General features: G+C 39.7%; 1 protein-coding gene across 11 annotated transcripts in view; it reads left to right on the top strand.

Annotated features, from left to right (window-relative positions):
• CCNT2 (cyclin T2) overlaps window positions 1-25,515 on the top strand; it is a 46,078-nt gene that overhangs the window by 4,611 nt on the left and 15,952 nt on the right. For 3 of the 11 annotated variants that reach the window (XM_073305308.1, XM_073305307.1, XM_073305311.1), the window contains exons 3-7: window positions 1,844-1,870; window positions 14,183-14,311; window positions 15,468-15,528; window positions 17,240-17,302; window positions 24,641-24,686. In XM_073305308.1, the coding sequence (XP_073161409.1) occupies window positions 1,844-1,870; window positions 14,183-14,311; window positions 15,468-15,528; window positions 17,240-17,302; window positions 24,641-24,686 (326 nt within the window). Of the gene's footprint in view, window positions 1-1,843; window positions 6,191-7,106; window positions 7,844-13,759; window positions 13,883-14,182; window positions 14,312-15,467; window positions 15,529-17,239; window positions 17,303-24,640; window positions 25,004-25,515 lie in introns of those variants that run through there. The other 8 variants (XM_073305310.1, XM_073305309.1, XM_073305315.1 and 5 more) reach the window with 6 other exon arrangements.

Genomic DNA, 25,515 nt, shown 5'->3' on the forward strand with positions numbered 1-25,515 from the left:
CATCACTTTTTCTCATTTTGATAGATAAGTACATAGTCTAGTTCAGCAGTTCTTAAACTTCATTGCATTGCAACCCCCTTCTGACAACAAATATTACTACATGACTCCAGGCAGGGAGCCTGGAGCCTGAGCCTGACGCCTGTCACGTAGGGGGGCAAAGCCTGAGCACTGATGCCCTTGGTCTTCAACTTCAGCACAAGGCACCGGGGCTCAGGCTTCAGCTTCGGCGCCAGGTCCAGTGAGTCTAACGCTGACTCTGATGACCCTGTTGAAATGGGGTCACGACCATCTTTGGGTCACAACCCACAGTTTGAGGACTGCTGATCTAGTTGGTAATCCATGGCCAATTGAGTATAATCTAATGAGGCACCCAAAGGTTACTTTTGTGACTGTGGGCAGTTTATGGCCCTCCTCATTCAGGCAGAGTTGATTGGAGTGGAGATTTGAGTTTACATGATGTTTCCACAGCCCAGACTGGTGTAGCCTAAAAAAGAAATCCATTGGGTGGTAAACCAAGACACATCTAGCAACCAAGGCCAGCTTTTGGTAGTGACGAGAGTTTTCAGCACGGGGGGGGGGCAAACTTTTTGGCCCAAGGGCCCACATCTGGGTAAGGAAATTTTATGGCGGGCCATGATTGCTCACAAAATTGGTGGTTCGGGTGTGGGATGGGGTGAGGGATAGCTTTCACATTTCTGGGGTGGGGCCAGAAATTAGGAGTTCAGGGTGTGGGAGGGGGCTCTGGACGGAGGCAGGAGGTTGGTATGTCCGGGGGGGAGCTGGGGATGAGGGGTTGGGAGTGAGGAAGGTGATCTGGGCCAGCACTGAGGGGTTCGGCTGGTGGGAGGGGGATCAGGGCAGGGGGTTGGGGCATGGGAGGGGTTGGGCGCAGGCTCCAGGTGGCGCTCTACGTCAAGCATCTCCCAGAAGCAGCGGCATGTCCCCGATCTGGTTCCTAAGTGGAGGCGTGGCCAGGTGGCTCTGTTTGCTGCCCTGTCCGCAGGCGCTGCCCTGTCCGCAGTTCCCATTGGCCATGGTTCCTGGCCAATGGGAGCTGTGCGGGCAGTGTGAAGAGTCCCCTGGCTGCTCCTGTGCATAGGAGCTGGAACGGGGCATGCTGCTGCTTCTCGGAGCTGCACGGAGTGGGGCAAGGCCCTGACCCTCCTCCCTGGCTGGAGCGCCCGAGCGGAGCAAGCCCCAGACCCTGCTCCCCAGTGGGAGCCTTAGGGCCGGATTAAAACACCTGGAGGGCCGGATGCAGCCCCCAGGCCGTAGTTTGCCCACCTCTGCTTTAGCCACTATATTCTACCTTCAACTGGACATTTTTCTATACAAAAAAAGAAAAGGAGTACTTGTGGCACCTTAGAGACTAACCAATTTATTTGAGCATGAGCTTTCGTGAGCTACAGTGAGCTGTAGCTCACGAAAGCTTATGCTCAAATAAATTGGTTAGTCTCTAAGGTGCCACAAGTACTCCTTTTCTTTTTGCAAATACAGACTAACATGGCTGTTACTCTGAAACTAGTCTATACAGTCACTTAGTTCTTAGAATTGCTAGCACATCTGTAACTTGTAAGCAGAGCTGCATTAAATTTCTTATGGGTCAGTTCTATGCAGCCTTCAGTTTCAGAAAAGCTACGTTTATGAAAGGATAATGTTGTAACTTATTAATAGAACTAAAAGTTAAAAAGCTAGCACATATCTTTCAGAGAACTTATACGCGTGTCTCCAAATAACTTTCTGTATTTGCTATGAATGTTATGTTAGACAGTGGTTTTTATATTTGTATTGATGCATAGGCATCAAATGCACTGCCTCATTTTTTCTTTTCCTATTCTTTTAGGGTGAAGGGAGTGGTCTCAAAGTGAATGTGAGTCACTTTTAAATTCATACTCCCAGGCCATCTGGCAGGTTCTTTGTAGACAGGGCAAAGGCCAAAGGCTGTTATGAATACTTAGTAAATGTTATCCAAATCTTCAGAGTGCTTGGCCAGCTGAAAATTTAACTACTACATTCATTTACTGCAAGAAGAAACTAACTGTTAGAAATTAAAATTGTACAAGGTACTAATGATCTTAAAGCTAAAGCCTATCTGACATTTTTTATCGAATATGCATGTCTAATGGTTCTTCGACTTACATGAAAGCTAATGCTTACTCATGAAAACAAGAAATAGGAAGCCTGGGGATAAAAATTAGCTGCCAAAATTTACAATAGGTTGAGTTGTGGCTGCAAGAATCAATTCAGATTGTAAGGCTTAAGCCTTCATTCCCTTTTTATTGGTAAACTGAATTTCCTTTAACTATTCTACACTAAACTTATGTATTTATTCCTTAAGTACCACTTGATTATGCATGTAAGTAGATCATGCAAATACATACATATTTATAGGCAAAAATCTCTACTCCATGATGGCCATTGCTAAATGTTATAATATCTAATATAAGATCTGCTGAAAGAAACTATTCAATGATACATTTTTATTGGCTCAGTTCTGTTTCTGCAGTTTTCAAAATGATAGCAACTTTGTAGTAAATTCTTAAAATCTTGAAGGAAGTCAGAATGGCTATCTTGCAATGGTTTCAGCAGTAGTTTCAGGTTAGGTTTTGTATATCCTGGCATTGAAGCAGCATAACAGCCATTTTTAAACTCTCTAAATTTTTGTTTGGTCAGTAGAGACCAACCGTAAGTTTAATAAATTTTTATCTAGATCCATACTCTACCTTTAGAACAGTAATAGCTAGTTTTCACTGGTCAGGCAAACCATGTAGAAACGAAGTTTAGCATGAAATTTATCATTAGTGCAGCTGATGCTTTCAAAGTCAATGTTGACAGAGACTTAACTTTTGGTTTGCTGGTTAACTATTTTAACACCATAAGGTCTATACTCTTGTTAAAAGAAGATGCAGCAGACACACTGCAAACTATTCCCATAACAGGTTTAAAAAACTGTTTCATCATTACATTCATACGAGGCATCAACTGTAACTTGGCTTCAGTTTTGTATTAATTGGAGACATCATTTTTGCCTGTTTCCAAATGCAGAAATGAGAAGAGAACCTTGGCACATGGGAAATGGGAGGTAAAACACCCAAGATGCACTCTTAAACTTGAAACTCTTAAAACACTCAAATCACTTTGTAGAAATACTGTACCAGATAACCAGGCTAAGAAGTATCCAGTGCACTTAACATATGATGCCCTGTCATTGTTTAATTTCACACATGTTAGAATCCTGGTAAAGTGCCTAAACACTAAAATGATGGATTGGCTTTATATAAATACTTAAGATAGACTGTAGGTGTGATTAAGCTGTTCTTCCTCCTAATTATTGCATTTCAAAGAGTTAAAATATTTTGATACCCAATTATGGAAGTTCTCAGAGTATTCATAGCTTTGGCTGTATTACAGTGATTGCCTTGTTGATTACCTTCCCTCCTCCCCCCTACCCCCCCCCCCCCCGCACAATCTCATAACATCTCCGTGGCATGTAAGGCAATCATAGGAAAGTAATATTGTAAAAGCAATGAATGTTTTTAGCAGTTCTTAATGAAATTTGGCTGCTGGAAATGCCAGAATCCAACTCTGTGGACCATAGTTTGAAAAATCTAGCATAATCTATAACCACTTAACTTTCAAGATCTGGTTAAACATTAGTACGTCCACACTGTATTGAGCTTGAAAACAATATATTAATAGTCTAGATGTTTTTGTCTTTATCTAATATGCTTTTTTTTAAGCTGGCAAAACTTTTTATCGAGAGAGCCTTATGGACAAGGTCCCTGCAGTAAATTGTGGTCCATATTGGAGATGAATTCTAAGACCATTCCATGCGCCTGCAATCCATCATGTAGGCTTGACAAGACTATTATTTAATCACAGTCAAATGTTCCAGCACGCTTCATTGTGTTTTGCGTTTTCCTGCATTAAAATAACTCAGTTAAGTAATTTGTATTTTTGTTGTTAGACATAAGCATCTATTTAAGGCCGAGCCTATTGGTGACCATAAAATCTTACTTTTTTGTTGCTGTTCTAATGAATTTGTGCTTAAAAATATTTGACTGTCCTTGATATTATTTGACTAGTCAGTTGGCCATTTATTTTTGGACTAGTCAAATATCCAACCCGTCGTCAAGAATTATTTTTAAAAACAGTGTTGTACCTTTTCTTTTATTTCCAATGGGATTTGGCTCCTAACTGCCACAGCCACTTTTGAAAATGGATTTACATTTAGGCATCTTTGGAAATTTTACTCTATAATCTGTCCGGAGGAGTATATCCAGGGCAAATGCTTAAATTTATTTAAATTGTTCATTTTGTGCTATCTTAAAAATGGTGGTGTTTCCATAAAAGAAGGTTGCAACTTTCCTGTCAAGTTCAAGTCTTCGCTGTTCAGGTTTTCTGGCATAATCACATCAATTATGCTGTATTTCTGTGTCAAAAATTATTGAAGCTAATATCAAAGAGCTGCTGGAAGACCTGAAACAGAGGCTTAAATTATTCTTGTGGCTACATTTTGATGACTCTCAAATGTCTCAAAATAAAATTAACTACATCAATGTTCGCTCTTCCACTTCAGTAGGTTAAGCTCCATTCAATGGCACAGATATTGAATAATCTGGAAAGCCAGACTTTTCTAGGCTCTTTAGATAATGGATCCTTTTTATCTTGACAACCTTTACATTTTACTTCTAAAGAACTCTATTTACTATTTTAGCCAAAGCAATAACTTGTTTCATACTATTTTAACTTCAGAAATTTTGAGTCAAATAAAACTGTACACTATACCAACCACTTATTTGCAGCATTGATTGAGAACTTTTACACTTACCACAGTTCATATGAGAAACCACCCAGTGAACTCAATGCTGAAAACTAAAAGGAGCTAGCCAACTTTACGTAAGCCTAAGTTTTCAGAAGCCCTGTCCACCTTCCTAAGTTCAGGACTCCACACAGTCCCATCTCCAACAGCCAATGAGTTGCTTTCCAGTAACTGGTAACTCCCCTTATTTCCCCTTCCTCATTGATGCTTCTAGGCCAGTGGTCCCCAAACTGTGGGGGACACAAAGGAATGTTGTGGGGGGGGGGAGGACATGGTGGGGCCCGGGCCAGGCCCCACGGCGGAGCATGGAGGGAGTGTCACCTGTTCCTGCTCCTGGCCCAGCTGTAGCCCTGGCCCTGACTGCAGCTGTGTTCCCAGCCATGACCCTGACTGTGGCCTCACTCTTGGCTCCAGCTCGGAGGTCCTGTGGGGGGCACCAGGTAAAAAGTTTGGGGAACACTGTTCTAGACAGTTCTATAGTTTACTGCCTACCCATCAGAATAACAAATGTCCCTATCACTTCCATTTTAACTTTTTAAGCTAGGTAAGTTTAAGATTGAAATTAGAGCCTTAAATTCTTAATATAAAAACAAAATATGTTCATATAAATATTTCAGTGACATAACATCAACAAATATCAGTGTTTTCACAGCCCTAGGTACTCAACCCGTACAAGTACATTTGTAAGGAAGACAGCAGGTTTTAAATACCAAGTGAATGACTATATTTGGAGAGCCATATCTACATATTTTAATAACTGGCATTTCCAGAAATGTGAACACTGAGATTTTAAATCAGTTTAACAATGATGTTCTCATTGAATTACATGCTGCACAAAGAGCACAGGCATCTTCACTTTTTCTGTGGAATTGTCTGTTTTGATTGACGGTCAAAAATGGGATTCCTGCCACCTGCCAAAATCCTCTTACACCATTTTATTAACCTTGTCTCCAGAGTTCTTTAAATCTGAGGTATATGTTAACATCATGCTGTCTTAAACTTAATGTGATATTTTTTATTTTTATTTTTTAGAAAAGGCATGAAAGTATTTTCACTTTGCAGTAGATGATATTTGCTACTTTCTGTACATACTGTAGTGGCTGTATAGTAACTGATAAAACACTCTTTTAATACGTTATTTTAGGTTTGATTAAACTTGACTGAAGTGAAATTCAGAAATCTTTATTTTTCTCCTCACAGAACTCATTCTCAGACTTAGTCATCTTTAAGCCTTTTTTATTTAGATCATCCAAATGGTTTCCTTTTAAAACTTCAAGCTTGGCATACTTATAGTCTTCAGTGAGGAGTTATATACTGCTAGAGGTAATGATTGGTGAGCTACTGCTGAGAGGCTACCTACCCTCACAAGTGAGTAGTTAAAATGAAATATTTAAAAATTCATCCAGAAGGAATTTTATTCTGCACATTTTCCTGATGGTTTTATGATGAGTTTGAGTGACAAATCACTTGCATTCCCCTTATATTTAGGCTATGTCTGTTTTCAGTTGTATTAACTAGAGTTAAGACTGTATCAAAAAGTTCAGTATAGACAAGGCACAAGACTAATAAGGATGGCAGTTCTAATGACAGATACCTGATGCTGATCTGTCCACGAGGAAACTGAAACTAACCCATTTTACTTAAGCTAAGAAACAGCTGCAAACGGTGATTAAATTGTTAAAAAGGAAGGCCTGAGAAGATGGAGCTCTCTTAAACATTTGTGCTGTTCCAACTCTTGGCAGTTTGACCAGAATATTTCCTGATAATCAGGTTATAGCTGCAAACTGAATGCCTCTTTCTTATTACTTAAATGGAAATTTTTTTTAAAATGTGTCTTTTGATAAAAGGAATGTGAGCTCTTTGTATCTCACCACCTAACCTTAAGTACCTCTATTATGCTCTAAAGTGAAAGGTATGAAATAAAATATCATCAGAATAAAATTTTAAGTATTCATGGTAGGTGGATCTCCATTTAGGTTGCTCAGCTGTCCTTGGTATCTTGAAGAGTATGTGTTCCTCACTGACATGCTATGTCTGAAGTTTCAAGGAAGCCATTTCATATCTGAATAAGTATCTTCAAAAATGGTTAACTTGAGTAACAATACCAAAAAACTCTAGCTTAGACAAAGCCATGGAAATCAAGGATTGAATGGACATGGAGATCTCTCACCTTTGGAAGTGGTCCTGCTCAGTAAAAGTTGAGGCACACTGAGAAGTTGATGGATGGAGGAAGCATTCTAATTCTGTACCTGATATTTGGTTAAGTAGAATTCCAGTACTGTCAGTCAGACATCTCTCATAGAATTTCAGTGGAAATTATTGGAGAAGTAACTGCTTAACAATTATTTGATCAAGGGAGACTTGGTCACATAGAATTCTCTGACAGAGACAGGGATAGAATCCAGATTTCCAGGGCAGCATTCAGCTGCCTTAACCATGAGACCCTCCTTTCTCTTTGTGCAGTCCCTTGGTTCATTCACTGTGGACCTTTCAACTTCTGCAACAAATGTCGTAGGGCATTTATAGACAACAGCCTCTTTGCTATCCAACCCTGTTTCATATCCAGTGCACTGAATGAGGCAGGTATCTGGGTGGGGAGGAAGGGAATGTGTGATCATGTAATTAAAGGCTGTATAAAATGAATGTGCACAAGGGGCCAAATTAAGGTTGCCTGTACAATCTTAATTAGACTCATAGAATATGGCACTTCCTAATTTTTGAGGGCTTGACTTTGCAACCTTAATAATGTTCTGTTAATGTAGTTTGGCTTGTAATTTCCTATGTTTTTAAAAAGCAAACTGAAAAAACAGATTCCATCATATAAGATATTGACACCCACATAGTTCATTAGCAGCATTGGAATCTCTGCTCCACCACACAGACCTGTGCCACTTGAGCTAATGGAGTAACTGATGGCAGTAGTAGGATGTCATCCTTCTACGTGGACCAGCACTTAAAGGGGGCTGAAAAATGCACATTGCCAGTGGGTTTCCACAGATACTTACTGATTGCAACAGAATGGTGAGATTCTGATTTTTTGGGTTTCATTCCAGCCTCTCGAGGGAAGTGTGCTGTAGTGGACAGAGACTTTTAGCTGTTCTCACTTCTCTGCCTCATCTCCATCTCAGTTTCACCCCTTCTGCCTCATCGCTTCCAACCTGTTTCTTTCCCAGTTCTATTCTCTACCCTGGGCTCCTCATCACAGTCCCACTTCTGTTTCTCAGGCTTCTCATTCCAGGCTTCCTGCCCAACCAACCCTAATACCTACCCTCCAGGGCTCTCTGCCAGAGTCCCAGTCTTCCACTCCACTCCTGTCCCCCTGGCCTCCAGATTCCTTGTCCAGTTTCCCCATACTTCAGCTCCTTGTCAAATCTAACACTTTCCCCATACTCGCACATCTTCTTCCCTCGCCTCATCCCTCCCCATCTCAGAGTCCCAGTCTCATCAGGTACTTTGTTTTAGTCTACTCTTTTCCCTCCACCCTGGTCCGGCTCTTATCCCCTTTGCATTTGAGTCTGGTGTCTAACACATCCACATTGACTGGGTACCAGCAAGAGGGTCACTGAAAGTACAGCAGGCACAGGTTCCCTGCTCTTCGTTCCTGTGCTTGGCCCAGAATAGCAATTGCAAGGAAAGTCTGGAAATTGCAAGGTAACCCTGGATTGGAACATGCTCACCCAGGCTGCTGGGATGGCTCACATACCTCTGGTTATACATAGGAGCTGTGAGTAGCTGGAGTGTGCTCAGTACACACTGAATCTTCAAGATTTTAGCTGTCTTTGTGATCTGAAACTTTTCAAAAATTATGACTGGGCCAAGTTTGAACAATTTTTCACAAGAACAGCAAAAGGCACTTCCCTAACACACAATGTACCTCCTGATAATTTGCAAGTTCTTATTCCAGAGCATGATAGTACTCCTCAAATAAAAAGGACACCAGAATTTTTTTAAATGACAGAACGTTATTCTGTAGTTTGGTTCTCAAGTTTCTGGCTGAAACTTTCAAAATAAATTTAGCTTGAGGTAGACATCTGAAATAGAAAACTCAATTTAAGTGGTTCAGGTTTGAAGGTTATAAGTAACTGAAAACTGGATTTTACAGAAAGTGTAGGGCAACCTTAATACCTTTTATACATTAAAGTATAACATCAACAAATTTTAGTGAATTTTTGTTGCAAGAAGGAAAGAGAACTTAAATGTGAAATGCAGCTTATTTGGAGAAATAAAATATTAAATGCTGCAAGTAAATATGTCCAAAGAACACGGAAGCGGTTTCCTTTTTCTTAGGGAGCTGTGTAACCAATTGCTGCCTGATCCAGCTTTAGCGAGGAAACTAGGTCGGGGTAGCCAATAGGCAGACCATGGCCAAATCCAGACCACCAGAGGTTTTTGAACTGACCCCAAAATCTTTGTGTTTCTATTATAATTATTAATTATTACTTTCTCTGGAGTCTGGACTTGACTATACCTTGACCAAGAAATTTGGGCCTTGACAAAAAATAGGCTATCCCTGGTTTAGGTTTCTTAATTACATATTTCTGTAGCTCAAAGGAGGCCCACAGATTTGCTGTTTGTGTTCCTTTTAGTTTGCTAAACTTTAAGGTTTATAGAAAAATTAAGAGAAACATTAAGAGGATCTTTTTGTTTTCTTAATGTTAAGTGGATCAGTTGAAAATATCTGCTTCTAATCAGAGGGCGACTGATTTCAGTTGTCCATATTTTGTCCACTTTTATAACAAGAAAAACAAGTATTTGATTTTTGGGATATCCCCCATCTTGGCTCAATGGAAAGGGCTACAATACCCATTGACAGTGTAGAGCAAGTAATTTCATTTGGGGTTTTTGTTAATGGATCTTCACAGGAGTCATAGTTTATAATTAAGGGTGCGAATTTGCCACGGAAGTCACGGATTCTGTGACCTCCATGACTTCTGCAACAGTTGGTGCTCCTGCCTCAGGGGCAGCTCACCAGCTGCTGCTGGGGCAGTCTCGGGCCACTGTGTTCCACCCTCCCCAGCAGAAGCAGCAGAGTTTGGGTGTGGGACGAGGCAGGGGGTTGGGACAGGGGACAGGGTGAGGCAGGCTCTGAGCAGCAGCGGGAACTGTGGCCAATGGGAGCTGCGGGGGCGGTGCCTGCAGGCAGAGGCAGTATGCACCGCAGAGCATGTTTTAGTCAGGGGTATATAGTAAAAGTCATGGGCCGGGTCATGGGCCGTGAATTTTTGTTTACTGTCCGTGACTTTTACTAAAAATACCTGTGACTAAAACGTAGCCTTAATTAATAATTCATATGTGCTTGAGCTTTGTATCAATATGTAGTTTAAAATGTTTGTTGCTACAATAGATAACATATGTGTAATTGACACTCAATGGGCAGATTGTTTCTTACTGTTGGTCTACATAGAGAAGTTGTACTATAACTTCAGTCTGCTTTAAAATGGATAAACAATTTGTAAATCCTGGATGAATGCTCTTAAATCCATTTAGTTATATCAATTAAAATTAAGCTGGTGTGACTTCTGCAGCTAGACAAGGCCTTATTTCTTTATCCTGTAAATTTGTCTTGGTTGACCATATTATAATCTTAACTCTACAGTTTTAACACAATTTTATGTAACACTTGATTCCTTTTTGGAATAGGAAGTGAAAGGTTTCCTTGCTACAGAAAAATGAGTTGGCAGACATCTTAGAATTAACTCTTCGCTCTATTGTTTGCCTGAAAAATGGGAGTGGCAAATACAAAATGCACTTTCTCAAAAGATCGGCTCTTTTTAATTTTTTTTTTTCCAGTTTAGGAGAAATAAGATCCTATTTTGTACTCTGATCCTGAAAACTGACATCTAGGAACTGGGCTATAGAACAGTGCCTCTGTTTTGGCATTGTATACAAACATTAAAGAATATTTTTATTGAATTTTACAAATACTGTGCCAGTCATGGCAGTCTGCATTGAGGTGTTATTGGCCCTTAAAGTGGGTGTATATCATTTATCCTTCCCCAAAGTAATTTGTATTCAAATATGCATTACTTGTTGATGCAACTTCCAGTTCACGAATCATGGTGTGCGTAATGCATCCCAGGGACTCGTTTTGTGTTAAGTATTATGGGACTGTTCCAGGTCGGAGGTTCTCCTGTGAAATAATTGATTTTGTTATCGTCTCATACTTCTGATCCATTAGCATTCTGATTGCTTACCAAGTTTCTGTGCCAAATAATGTTTATGCTTGCTTCTGACAGTCAATAGCTACTGGATCTTCCTCGGACTCTGCTTCACCTTTTTCATAACAAAAGATAGTATCAGAGTTCACTCAGTTCTGAGCTTAATCTTTACTTGAACGAACTGTCTGAATTTAGTAAATTTCAAAAGAAATATCCTATTCTAACCTGTCTCTGGAAAACTGTTTTACCTGTGAATAGTCACATAGACTTTAATTGCAGAAGGGACCGTCATGATTATCTAGTTTGACCTCTTGCACATTGCAGGTCACAGAACTTCACCCATGCACTCCTGTGATGGACCCATAACCTCTGGCCAAGTTACTGAAGTCCTTGAATCATGATTTAAACTTCAAGTTACAGAGAACCCACCATTTACTGTAATTCAAACCAGCAAGTGACCCATGCTGCAGAGGAGGTGGGAAAAAAACAATCCAGGGTCTTTGCCAGTCTGACCTAAGGGAAAATTCCTTCCTCTCCCCAGATATGGTGATCAGTTAGACCCTGAGCATTTCAGCACGACCTACCAGGCAGACACCTGGGAAAGAATTCATTGTAGTAACTCAGACCCCTTCCCACCTAGCGTCTCATCTCTAGCCCTTGGAGATATTAGCCTCCAGCAGTCGCAAAGGGGCTACATGTGATTGTAGGCCATATCATATCATTCCCTCCATAACTTTATCAAGTTAAGTCTTGAAACCAGTTAGGTTCTCCTCCTCCCCCACTCCCCCCCTTCCCCATTGCTCCCTTTGTGGGGCTGTTTCAGAACTTTACTACTCTGATGGTTAGAAATCTTCATCACATTTCAAGCCCAAACTTGTTGATGGCCAGTTTAGATCTTTTTTTCTTGTGCCAACATTTTCCCTTATCTTAAATGACCCCTCTCCCTCCCTGGTGTTTCTCCCTCTGTTGTATTTAGAGCAAGCAATCATGTCTTCCCTCAGTTTGGTTAGTCTAAACAAGCTAAGCTCCGCAAGTGTCCTCTCGTAAGGTAGGTTCTCCATTCCTCTGATTATCCCAGTATCTCTTCTCTGTACCTGTTCCAGGTGGAATTAATCTTTCTTAAATGTGGGAGACCAGAATTGCACACACTATTCCAGATGAGGTCTAACCAGTGCCTTGCATAATGGTAATAACACTTCTCTATCTTTACTGGACTTACCTCGTCTGATTCATCCTAAGATTGCATTAGCCATTTTCATGGCTGCATCACATTGGTGGCTCAGTCATCCTGTGATCAACCAATACAGCCAGATCTTTCTCCTCCTCTGTTGCTTTCAACTGATATGTCTCCCACTAATTGATAGAAATTCTTGTTAGTTCCTGAGTGCATGACTTTAAACTATTAAATTTCATCACATTTCCATTATTCCAGTTTTCAAGGTTATGCAGATCTTCTTGTATGATAGTCTGGTCCTCCTCAGTATTGTCAGTACCTCCCAACTTTATGTCATCCACAAATTTTATTAGCACACTCGCATTTTTTGTGCCGCGGTCATTAATGAAAATAAGTAATATTGGTCCCAACACCGATCCCTGATTAGCTCCACTAGTAACCTCCCTCCAGCTTGACAGTTCACCTGTCATTATGACCTGATGTAATCTCCCCTTTATCCAGTTCCTTTCCCTACATTTTAGTTCTCATTTTAATCCCCATCTTCTCAAATTAACTAATTTTCCATGTGGAAATAAGTCAGTGCCTTACTGAAATCCAAGTAGATTTGATCTGCTGTATTTCCTTTGTCTAGAAAATAACTTATCTTCTCAAAGAAAGACATCATTTTGATCTGGTACAATCTGCCAGTTTTTTCCAAAGTACCGTTTATCTCTGTATTCTTAACTACTTTTTCAAAATTTGTTGCAAGATCTTTCATACAATTGAAGTCAGCTAACAGATTTGTAGTTTACTGGATCACTTCTTTTCCCTTAAAAATAGATAATATATTAGCAGTGTTCCAGTCAGAGGGTACGGACCCCAAGTTTATGGATTCATTAAAAATCCTTGTTGTAGGGCTTGCAATTTTATGTGCAGGTTCCTTTAATATTAATGGATAGAGATTATCCAGGCCCCCTGATTTGATCCCATTAAGCTGTTTGAATTTGACTTCCATTTTGGATGTGGTCATTTTCTACTTCCATATCCTCGTATTCATTAGCCACCCTTATCTTGTCCAAGCTCCTTGTAACCCTTATTAAAAACTGAGGCGAAGTATTAATTTAGGTGTTGGGCCATGCTTGGTAATTGCAAAAAGTATCCCGTCCTCAGTGCTCTAGCCGTCCCACTTCTTCTTTACTTGTTTTTGTTTTATTTATATGGCTAAAAAACCTTTTACTGTTGGTTTTAATTTCCTTTGCATAGTCCAACTTTGCTTAGCTTTTGGCAGTTCTCACTTTTTTCCTATACTTTCTGACCTCCAATAGGTAGCTTTCCTTGCTGATCCATCCCTTCTTCCATTCCTTGTAAGATTTCTGCTTTCCCTTAATAACCCGTTTGAGATCCTTGTTCATCCAGTTTGGTCTGGAACCTTCGCTACGAATTTTTCTCCTTGCTTGGGATGCAGGCTTCAAATATTGTCTACAACTTTGACTTAAAGTAAATCCAAGCCTCTTCCACGTTGAGATCCTTGTTCTTCCCTAACTACTTGCCCTAGTTTATTAAAGTTTTCCGTTTTGAAATCAAGGAACCTAATTGCAGACTCTTTTTGTTTATCCTTCCATTTAGTTTAAACTGAATTTGGCACATGAATTGCTCAAACCACGGTTTTCCTCTACAACCAGTTCTTCGGTGAGGTCCTTGCTACTTACCAATACTAAATCTAAAATGGAATCACCTCTTCTTGGTTCGGTAACTATCGATGAAAGAATTTGTCAGCTATCTGTCAGAATTAATTTGGCCTGAAACGTTTCTTGATCATAATATAGTTTAATTCTTACAATTTTTTCCTCTTCAGCTGAGTAGGAGAACTCTATCATACTGAAATTCAGGTAGAGTAACTGTCTTCATTTTTTACTCTTGAATATTGTTTCATCTCTAGTATAGACTTTTTGCAATTACCAGTTTCCCCCCCATTCATGTAACTTTAGGTCCTGCTTGCACTAGAAAAAAAATTTTTTCTCAAAACTAAAAAATTATCCTCTCTTACAGATAATCTCTCCTACTGCATTGTTTTTGGCTGCGAAAGTGGAAGAACAGCCACGAAAACTCGAACATGTTATCAAAGTAGCACATGCATGTCTTCATCCTCAAGAGGCACAGCTGGATACAAAAAGTGATGTACGTGGAAGTGATACTTTAAATCTAATTGTAATTCTTCTTAAGATACAGTTGACACTTCAGATGAGTTGCTGTACTAGGTTCTTGACTGGATTAATGTCATCTGCTGACTCTAGAAGACTCTTCTATGCTTAAATCAAATAATTTGTCTGTTTTGTAACGTAATAGCATAGCCATTAGTGGACCTATCACCATTACTTAATATTTCATGCAGACTAAGACCTCTAATTCCCTTTTTAATAGGACACTTGTGCATGTAATAAAAACTTTTCTATGATGTAACGCATTTAACTTTTGTGATAGAAGTTCAGGTTAATCTTGATTAACATATCATAAGAACACAGTATCTTTTATATCCTCATGTATTTTTTAATACCATTTTAGAAGCTGAGATGTTTTTCTCTACTTAGCTACAGTAAAACCTCAGAGTTATGCACACCTTGGGAATGGAGGTTGTTCGTAACTCTGGAATGTTCGTAACTGAACAAAAAACATGGTTGTTCTTTCAAAAGTTTACAACTGAACGTTGGCTTAATACAGCTTTGAAACTTTATTATGAAGAATGTTGCTTTTAACCATTTTAATTCAAATGAAACAAACACAAACAGTTTCCTTACCTTGTTAAATCTTTTTTAAACTTTCCCTTTATTTTTTACTAGTTTACATTTAACACAAGTGCTGTACTATACTTGCTGCTTTTTTTATTTTTTTGGTCTCTGATGCTGCGTGATTGCATACTTTGGGTTCCAAATGAGGTGTGTGGTTGACTGGTCTGTTCGTAACTCTGGTGTTCGTAATTCTGAGGTTCTACTGTATTGGAAAAGGAAATTTCTCCATCCAACAGCAGTTATACCTCTTCTTGTAGTATACAGTACTTATTTTCATGCTCAGTTATGAAAATAGTTCTCAGATTTGATTTATGCTACCATTCATTGAATGGCTAATTGCCTTTGTGATCACAGACAAGTTGCAGTTAACTGTTTTTAAAGTTGATAATCCAAGTGTGTATCAAGATATAGCAAATCAAAAGTAAGTAAATTTGAGGTCTTAAAGGAGGTCTTTAAATGTCACCCATACCATTTCTGTTTGAGACTTTGGTAAGCACAATAAATTTCTCTAGTAGGTCTTGACAGTAACTTATTTTTTTACATTTCAGGCATACCTTCAGCAGGCCCAAGAACTGGTTATACTTGAAACAATAATGCTTCAAACTTTAGGTATGTTATTTTAAATGGCATTCAGCCTGCGCAAGAATAAGGTCTGCATGCAATCAATTAAATGTACAGTAACTCCTCGCTTAACGTTGTAGTTATGTTCCTAAAGAATGCGACTTTAAGCAAAACGATGTTAAGCGAATCCAATTTCCCCATAAGAATTAATGTAAATAGCGGGGGGCAGGGGTTTTCACCACACAGATTATATTATATTTTTATATGTGTATATATAAACTTATACTCTGTGTGTGTATGTATATTATTACAACTGAATGTTGGCTTAGTACAGCTTTGAAACTTCATTATGAAGAATGTTGCTGCTTATGTATATACACACAGACACACACAGTATAAGTTTTAAACAAACAATTTAATATTGTACACAGCAATGATGATTGCGAAGCTTGGTTGAGGTGGTGAAGTTAGAGGGTGGAAGAGGGTGGGATATTTCCCAGGGAATGCCTTACTGCTAAATGATGAACTAGCATTCGGCTGAGCCCTCAAGGGTTAACACGTTGTTAATGTAGCCTAACACGCTACAAGGCAGCACGAATGGAAGGAGGGGAGACAGCATGGCACAGAGAGACAGAAACGCATACCCTGTGTGAGAGAGACGCATTGCCCCTTTAAGTATGCTGACCCCACTCTAAGTACACTGCCATTTTAAGTAAATCAGGAAGTTGAGACAGCAACTGCTGCCAGCAAGCTTCCTCCGTCCAGAGACTCCTGTCTCCCCTCTGCAGTATGGATGGGATGAGCCAGGGGAAGGGGAACACTGATATTAGCCCCCCTCTACACACCCACACCCACCAAGCAGGAGGCTCCCGGGAGCAGCTCCGAGGCAGAGGGCAGGAGCAGCACATGGCAGTGGGGGGGGAGGGACAGCTAAACTGCTGGCAATTGATGCACAGGGAACTTAGGGGAGCGGGGAGCTGATAGTGGGGCTGCCAGTCCACCCTGGTTCCAAGCCCCCACCAGCTAGCTGCAACGGGCTGCTCTTTCTGCAAGCAGTGGACCAAGCAGGCGGCTGCCAAACAACGTTATGAGGGAGCATTACTCAACTTTAAACAAGCATGTTCTCTAATTGTTCAGCAATGAAACAACATTAACTGGGATGACTTTAAGTGAGGAGTTACTGTACATCTATTAAAGTGGATCCCCAATAACCCAGTATCATTGGCCTTTAGCTGACCCTTTCTGTTGTAATTTACTTTAACTGAGAAAAGGATATTTGCATTGTAAGCATGTATGCTATATTAAGTTGGACAAATATTACTTAAATAGCTATTGTTGCCACACTTTGGGAGGTTAAAATGTGCAGTGCCTGTTCAAATAGGTTTGGCACTAAAACCAATATCTGAACACAGATCGATGCATAATAGTATTTTTGTTTAACTGCCTAGTTGCGTAGAACTCAGTTTAAGAAGAAGAAAAACGAAGCTGCAAGGCAACAGAATTGTACCTGATCTAATGTTCTTAAAGTTGAATGCTAGTAATACTGTGGATAAAGTCTATTTAAAAAAAAACTCCAGAGAACAAGTGATCTTTTTAATAACTTTTGGCATTTCAAAAATTGGACAGTTATTTTTAATTTATATTTATGTTCATTGGCTGCAGAGGGTGGGGTTTGATACATCTAAAGATCTGGTAGGTCTTTCTGTTGTACAAATACAAATGTACTGCAGTTTCTGAAACATATTCCTTAATTTTTCAGGTTTTGAGATTACCATTGAACATCCACACACAGATGTTGTGAAATGTACGCAGTTAGTGAGAGGTCAGTGATCTTCAATAAAATGATTTATGAAGTGTCTTCCCCAGTGTGAGTAAATATCATTGGCACACCTGTTTCCCCAGTTATATATTACCCAAAGAGCACTCTTTAAACTGATGTATTTCAGGTTACTAAAAGCCAGATCTTGAAAATTCTGCTTTAGATGTTAGTGGTCTGCACAATTCAGAAAAGTATATAGGATTTCCATGATGTGTCTACCAATTGTTAGTTCTGTCCCTTATTTTTTTCTGTCACTCTTCACTTCTCATTCCATGGCCCTGTCATCTCACTCTTCCCTTCCATTCTGTCAACTGACAACCATAGGAGTAGTTATAGGTGGTCTCCTGTGGCTGATACTTATATTTGGAAGAAGCAAGTCCTCATTACTTTACTCCTGCCCTTTTCCAGAACTGCCAAAAGATATTTAGGATGACAGTTCATGATTTCATTCATAAACAAGTGCTTTTCTTATAGTATCTGTTGCAGAATTAAATACATTAGAGGGCTAGTTAATTTGAATCTGCAACTTTCTACACATAAAGCTCTTCTATCCATGCAAAAGCATTCTGTGTCAGTGTTGAGTTCTGCTTTGTCAAGGCACACATCAGCAAGCAGTGGCTGGCAGAGTACATAGGAGGTCTGCCACACGCAGACACTTGGAGAGATATGTGAATGATTCTATAAATAAGAACAATGTCTCCGTAATCTGAGTTTTATTTTATTTGAATTGGAGTGGTGTTGGCAAGAAATGAAATAACCTGTCTTCAGCCAGTGATTGCATCCTTATGTAACTTTTTTCCACTAGCGTGGCTATAGATAATAGGCTATTACTCTTTATAAGCCTATATATTAAGATGTCTATAATGTGTTCTGTGCTGAAATTGGTCGACAAGGTCTTGGTATGGTGTTAGTATTTTTTTTTCAAAAGTTCCATATAAGAACCTTCTAACTGGCTTTTACACTATAGGAATGTAAAAATTAACTATAACAGAGTCTACAATAGTCCTATAACTCAAACATAGGTTCCTTTTTAAGAAAAAATTTGCAGTAGATTATTCCATAGTCCTGTCTATCTTGGTTATTTTGTTCTGAAAATAGAGTTTGAGTGGGTTTTCCATACATAGTGTAGGAAGAAATTACTTGGATAAACTTACTATAAATATACTTATTCTTCTTGTGCAGGTTCCTGGGACCACCTGCATAGTTAGGGTTGCATTTTAAAAAGGCACACAGCTGATTTTCTTTAAAAATAGGGGGCACTGGTATGACTCTTGCAAAAATTAAAATTTATTTTGGAATTGGGGTGTGGCTGAAAATTGACTTTGACAATCCTGTGTCTCAATGACAGACTCTTTAAAAGATTTATCAGTCTATAGAAAAATTGCTGGAAGTTGATTTTGAGTAGATCTGGTGCAACTGATAGGTTTTGTGTGTGGAATTTTTTCCCCCATTTAGGGTAATTTTTAGTTGTTACTTGCATATGACTTGGACATATGCAAGCCTGATTGTGTGTATATAGCGCCAGTCTGTTCCATCAGATGAAATCTACATCAAGGGCTACATTTTTCTGTCACTTTATCCTGCAGTGGGGGTGATTTTTGTGCACAGCTGTTAAATAAAATCTTAATCAGCAGCTTCACTTCTGCACTAGCCTTTCATCACTGCCTTTAACCGCCTTTCTGCAAACTCTCCTTTTATGTAGCTATCCTCTTCTGATACGGTCAGCTATTACACCAGACTTTCAAAATTACTAATGTTTCGGGGCTGGGGGTGGAATCTGGTAATGGGGGGTGTGTGTGTGTGTACAGAAGAATGGATTGAGGGGATCAGAATGAAGGTTGTAATGTATAGTCTGTGCCATATACTTGTAAGAGGTGTGCTTATAAGCAGAGTATATTCTGTGAGGTGGCTAAACTTTACATTTCTTTGCTTTTGTCAATGTATTCTCTGCGAGGGGGGTGTCTGCCACTGTCTGAACTTACAAGACAGCATGCTGACACACACTCTGCCCCCAAAACACACGCGCTCTCTCTCCCCCCACATACACACACCACACTCCCTGTCACACTCCACACACATCCCATTTGAAAAGCACGCGGCTGCCACTTGCACACTGGGATAGCTACCACAATGCACTGCTCTCTATGGCGTTGCAAGAGCTGCTAATGTGGCCATGCCAGTGTACTTGTAGCTGACAGTGTAAACACATGGCAGCATTTTCCCTGCTGTGGTCTTTGAAGGCTAGTTTAACTCCCAGTGCTCTACATCTGCAAGTGTAGCCAACCCCTTAGTTTAGAAGCACTGTCTCCAGGAAAGCCCTTTTAGAGTATTGTTAGTACAAACAAATCCCTATTTTGGGGACATGCTGTCCAATAACTTCCTAAAAAGCTCTTTCAGATGGGTGCGGGGGAGAAGAGGGGCATTGACAAAAACTTCTAGTCACAGAAGATGATCTACAAGGTTAGCTGAGGCATATCCATACATTTGCCTTCCACAACAACCACCAGAGCAGCCAGACAGAATTCTCTGGTACCTCAGACTTATGTTTTGCCTAAAACTTGATTTCTAATAACATGCCTCACTAAAGATGGCGCAGATTCAGCAGAAAAATGGTTTAAGAAATGCCTGTCTTGTAATAACAAATTTCCTATCCCAGATTCGTACTTCTTTCCTAGATGCTTGGGTGAAGGGGACTTTATCCAGTCACTGCCATATCTGCCTTACACTTACAAGCTGCCCATTCAAGAATGGAGTTTCAGATTTTATCCATGCTGATGGAGGCCCTGAGCTTGCTTCCTTTGGGGAGAAAATACCCAAACACTAAAAAGCCTTTTAATCTAGTGGAGAAAGGCATAAGAAGAACCAGTGGCTGGAAGCTGAAGCCAAACAAATTAAAAGTAGAATTAGGCACTGAGTTTTAGTCATGAGGGTGATTAACCACTGGAATAAATTGCCAAGGGAAGTGGTGGATTTGCCAAGAGTCTCTCAAAATCTTCAGATCAAGAATGGATGCCTTTCTGAAAGATGTACTTTATCCAAACAGCAAGTGATTGGGCTCAGTACAGGGATAACTGGGTGAAGTTTAATGTGCAGAAGCCCAGATAAGATGATCTAATGGTGCCTTCTGACTTTAAATTCTCTTAATCTTTGAATCTTTGAAAATCCAGCCTTAGAATGTCTAAGTCTGGGGCTAAGAAGGTATGAACATTCTGGTAGGTGGAAGATGGGAGACATCAGACTGATCCACGTCATTCTTCATCAGTGTTGAGAAACTGACAAGAAAGAGGAGACAGGACCACAATTGCCTGTGAAGTCTGGAGACAGTGTATCTGTAATGACCTGGCAGTAAGAAGTTCCCATTCCAAGGAGACTCTGGTGTTGAAAGGGAAATTCATATTCATAATGGCAAAAATTAAATTACTGGCACCTGTGCTAGCTGAGAGATCAGAGATGAGAGAATATTCCTCTTTCCTACTTCTGAGACTATCACCTAGGCCCTTCATTTCTTGGTGCCAATCCCAATCTGGTGTTCAGAGGTTAGTTCTGATTAACTTGAAGGGGGGGAATTGGTACACTCATTCCCATCTCACGGACCTTTCTTGATGCACCCGAGCAGAAGCCCCTCACCAATTAATCCTGCATCTACACTGGGACATAAGGTTCTCCTGAAAATGAACATTGAGAACCGGGGACTTTGAGTTTGACCTAGCTGCCTTGTGGGAGACCTGCCGCTGTTTCACCTTCATTGCCAGGTATCTTGGGATAGCCATTGTCCTTACTCTACTAATGTGAAAACTGCACAGTCAAAGTCTGTACGCCTTCCAAACCACCAGTATAATCTGCTCAACTGTGGTTGAATCTGACAGAGAAAGTGACCCTCTAGAAGAGGCGGTAGATCCAAATATATATCTTTTCCAGGGGATGTCAAGACAATTCAGCTGATATTATGTGAGGTGGGAAGATTTTAAGTAAGTTATATCCTATCACTGGTAGAGGAAACCCTCCCATTCTGAACCTTCACCTCAGCTTTCTACAGTCCTCTTTCGAAGTCTAGTAGTCTTTGGCAATCAGACAAGACTATTCACAAACCTTAACCCTTGTACCCGGTCTTCTTCCAGTCTTTCCCCTATGTATCAGGTGTTCATCAACACAATCCTCTTCCTAGGGTCTGTTTGATCTTTTCCCTTTGACCAGAGGATTCTAATAGCTCTTCATTCTTAAGTGCAGACTCGCCCATCTGGATCCATCTCTTTCCGGGGATTGCTTGAGTATCTTCCTCTCCTTGGGATACCAGGAGAGCTTCCCTACTCAGCTTCTACTCTCCAAGTACTTCTTGCAGTGAATCTAGGTAGCTCTTATACCCTGATTGTCCCAGGAGGTTGTGCTCCCTCTGGGGCCATAAGTTCCCTAAATGTCTGAGTCCTACTAACAAGCAGGTTGATGGCACATATTCTTAAGAGGATCAGCACACTGAAATTTTCTGGGAGTATAATTAAATATAAGATCTCCCCAGAAGCACTGCACTTTCAATTGACTTGTCTTCAGAAAAAGGCTCATAGACTGAAAATTGGGACCCACATCAGGTGGGTAGGGTTGCTGTGCCCATTAACAATGGATTCAGTAATCTAATCCTGCCAGGGATTTATGGAAGACCCCAGACTCTTGGAAGGTAGATTAATTGTACCAGGTCCTGCCTTAAGGGTTTGGTTACTTACATCAAGTATCCAAGCCAGTCTTTCATGGTTGATTGTGCAACGAAGGATTAAGATACACAGCCCTGCCCCCGAGTGATAAAGAATGATGGGAAACATATTCTTGGCTGGAAGTCATATTTATCTGCCATCAAACAGATGAGTAGTAAACTATCATGCTCTCTTGATTTGCTCTGACTTTTATACCTTTGGCAAAGTCATTGCCTTGTTGATACGCTTTCCACTTTTTTGCACATTTCTCAAATAATCCCTGATCAGCTCTAAAGGGTTAGTTAAGGGTGGAGTTCCAGCCTTTAACTAGGTTTCTTTGCTTAAGTGAGATCACACTAAGCTGCATTAAAACATTGTCCTTGTTTAAAAAGTTTATATGAATACCTTGGACAGTCTTTCCCTGTTGTGGCTTTGGTTTGTTGAGCTTAAACACCTGTATCCTGGTCTTTGGTAAACTTCATTTGATTACACAAAAGTATGTAAATCGAATAAATTTGAAATCTTAGTTACAGAAGTCTGTTTAGTGCTATGAGTGCAAGCATCCCATTAATGTGGACTTATATTGAGACTGAAATGTATAATTTTCAAATTGTCATTTTTTTTGCCTAGTTTCTTGCTGTTCAACTTAAAATTATGTAAAACAAAATTGTTTAAGTAACCATTACATATTTCAGAGTAGCAGCCGTGTTAGTTTGTATCTGCAAAAAGAAAAGGAGTACTTGTGGCACCTTAGAGACTAACCAATTTATTTGAGCATAAGCTTTCGTGAGCTACAGCTCACTTCATCGGATGCATTCAGTGCGGGGGAAGAAAAACCCCACTGAATACATCCGATGAAGTGAGCTATAGCTCACGAAAGCTTATGCTCAAATAAATTGGTTAGTCTCTAAGGTGCCACAAGTCTTCCAATTCCATATTTGACAGCTATCATATTTGTTGCACTGGTAGCTTTTGGCAGTCCACTCTTTCTTTAATATAAAGTCATACTGATGAATTTATGGTATTTCATCTTTCTTTAACTCAAATATGCTTCAGCAAAGTTGTAGTATTGTAGAGAAATCTGTGAAGATGGCTTATTCTGTACATTGATAAAAACTAACAAACCTGCAGTCTTGTTTAACCTTTCCATTTTCAGTTATGTTTCCTTATGAAAGTGTCAGGGTTTTTGTAGTAGAGCCCTGAATATGCTTTCCTATATCTTTTTGGGAAAGGCTACCAAAGAAGTTTAATTTTGAGAAAATAAATTTGGCACAGAACTACTAAAACAGATTGAAAAAGCTAAGTATGTAGTACAATTCCATCAAATGTCTGTTTATTTTCTATTATTGTGGATTAGCAAAATATATGTGGGGAAAACAGGTCCTATTCTCTTACTACTTCTGTCAGATTCACTGATGTAATCAACAATGGATTATGGCATTGCCCAGCCCTAGCAAAAGGCATAAGCCTGGTTTACACATTTGTATCTTTGTTATCAGCAGTAATGGGAAATGGAATTCGATTGGATTTTGATAAAATGATGGTTTGTAAAGCTTCCCAGATTGCTAAATTTGAAAGCTACTGCTACAATTTTTCTTTTTCAGACAAACTCCTTAAAATAAAAGAATAGAGGTTTGTGACAATGCTCCCTTTGACATAAGATCCAACAGTACATTTTCTCCAGGTAGCACTGATTTCAAGTGGTAGTATCAAAGTAAGAAAATTCAATGAAGGCTGCATTCAATCTTCAATTAAGCTCATTGTGCCCAGATATTCCATCTTACACATTTTAAGAGTAAGTGCTCTTATTTGAGTGAGGACCTTGGGGGTTTGGCAGATAAGGGCCAGAGATCAGTCTTTGGGATGTTGAAGCCTTGAATTTGATGACCATTTTTAATGAGTTATAAATTTGTTAAAATCTAGGTTGAAGCTTCTGATATAATCAAATGTTTTGTTCCATGCTTATGAGCATTACATTTTGATTAAAGAAGGTGTAGAAGTGCACACAAGCTAATTTAACCCTTAAACTGTCTAGTTTGGGAACTAGCTCTGTTCTAGGACTTTCTGGGATAATTATGTGTTACTGGTGTATGGCCATTGAGTTTTTCTCAACTGCTCTATGTTCCTTCAGCTGGAGAGGAGCACTGAGCTCTGGCCTGAGCTATAGTGCAAACTGGCTCTCTATTTGACTGTCCTGCTGAGAGACCCAGCTGTGGGGAGGGTTGTGGTAAGGAACCATCTAGAACTAAAGTAGGGAGGCAGGCAAGCACTAGAGTTCAGGTGGAAGATAAGAGAGCCATCCCTCCACCCACACTGTATTAGATTTGGGAGGGCTAAGGAGATGAAAGGGAGACTTCCATCCTTTTGTGGCTTAGATAGAGACAGTTCAAGAGGCAGAAGGATCAACATACTCTGTACAGTAGAGGGAAGGTTGATGAACTGAATGACTTGCCCATCTCCAATTATAGCTCAGTGAGGATGAGTAAACCTGTCCTCAGTGCCAAGAGCTAAGTAGCTGATTTACTTTAAAAGGCAGCTAATGTATCTTATTAGTGTTCTACATACCTTTCATTTTGAGGTTAAAGCATTTTAATTTTGGAATGAAGCCAACAATTTGGAGTGGATTGCTAATTTTTCTTCAATTTTCTTTTTGTTACAGCAAGCAAGGATTTGGCACAGACATCCTATTTCATGGCTACCAACAGGTTGTTATCCTGAACCTCTTTGTTGCACTGTTGTAGCACACTATAGCTTCCTTTACTGCAGGGCCCCCTCCATGTGTCCTACCCTTGTTGCAACAGAAAACTGGGCCATCTACAGTGGTGGTACCGTTCTGTTTGCAGTGCGGTGTATTGTACAAGGGCCTTGTGGCACAAAGGGGTTAAATGCACAATGAGAAGTGTAGTGGTGCTTTCTGATGACATTTTCTCGATTTGTGAGTGCATAAGTCTAAAACTGGTAGCCTGAATAGCAGCTAAAGATTACAAAGAGATAAACTTAACCTAGAAAGTCGAGCATCTTGGTAAGTACAAAGCTATTTCTAGTTTACACTTGTAGTTAATGGCAATTTTTTCTTAATTTAAATACATTGATCCAATCCTAGTTTTATGAAACTGCAGTCAGCCTAAAAACTCTTAAAATTACCTAATCTTCTTTCCAGGTAGACTAGAATTAGTCTAAGCAATGTTTGTCCTTCCAGAAGCAGTGTTTATTTTTAACATGCTTTTTTTAAAAATCATAGTATTTATGTGAAATTAAAATTGGTTGTCCAAATGCAGACTAATAAATGTATGCAGCTATTCTGGTGCATAAGGATGAAGTTTGGGAGTAGATCTAAAAGTCTTCCATGTGTTCTTTGCAAAATTAGTTTTAATTTAATGTAATCCTAGTACATGATTTTGTTAAAATCCAAGTTTGTATATGTAATGTTTGTTTGGGAGGACCCTAACCATTTTTGGTGGTCCCTTTGTTATGGGATAGTTTTTTGTTTGGAAGAGTTTTGTTTTCAAAACCTGTTGGAATCACTGTATCTGA

Source organism: Lepidochelys kempii, chromosome 11 (genome assembly GCF_965140265.1).
Source record: "Lepidochelys kempii isolate rLepKem1 chromosome 11, rLepKem1.hap2, whole genome shotgun sequence".
In the NCBI taxonomy this organism is placed as follows: domain Eukaryota; kingdom Metazoa; phylum Chordata; order Testudines; family Cheloniidae; genus Lepidochelys; species Lepidochelys kempii.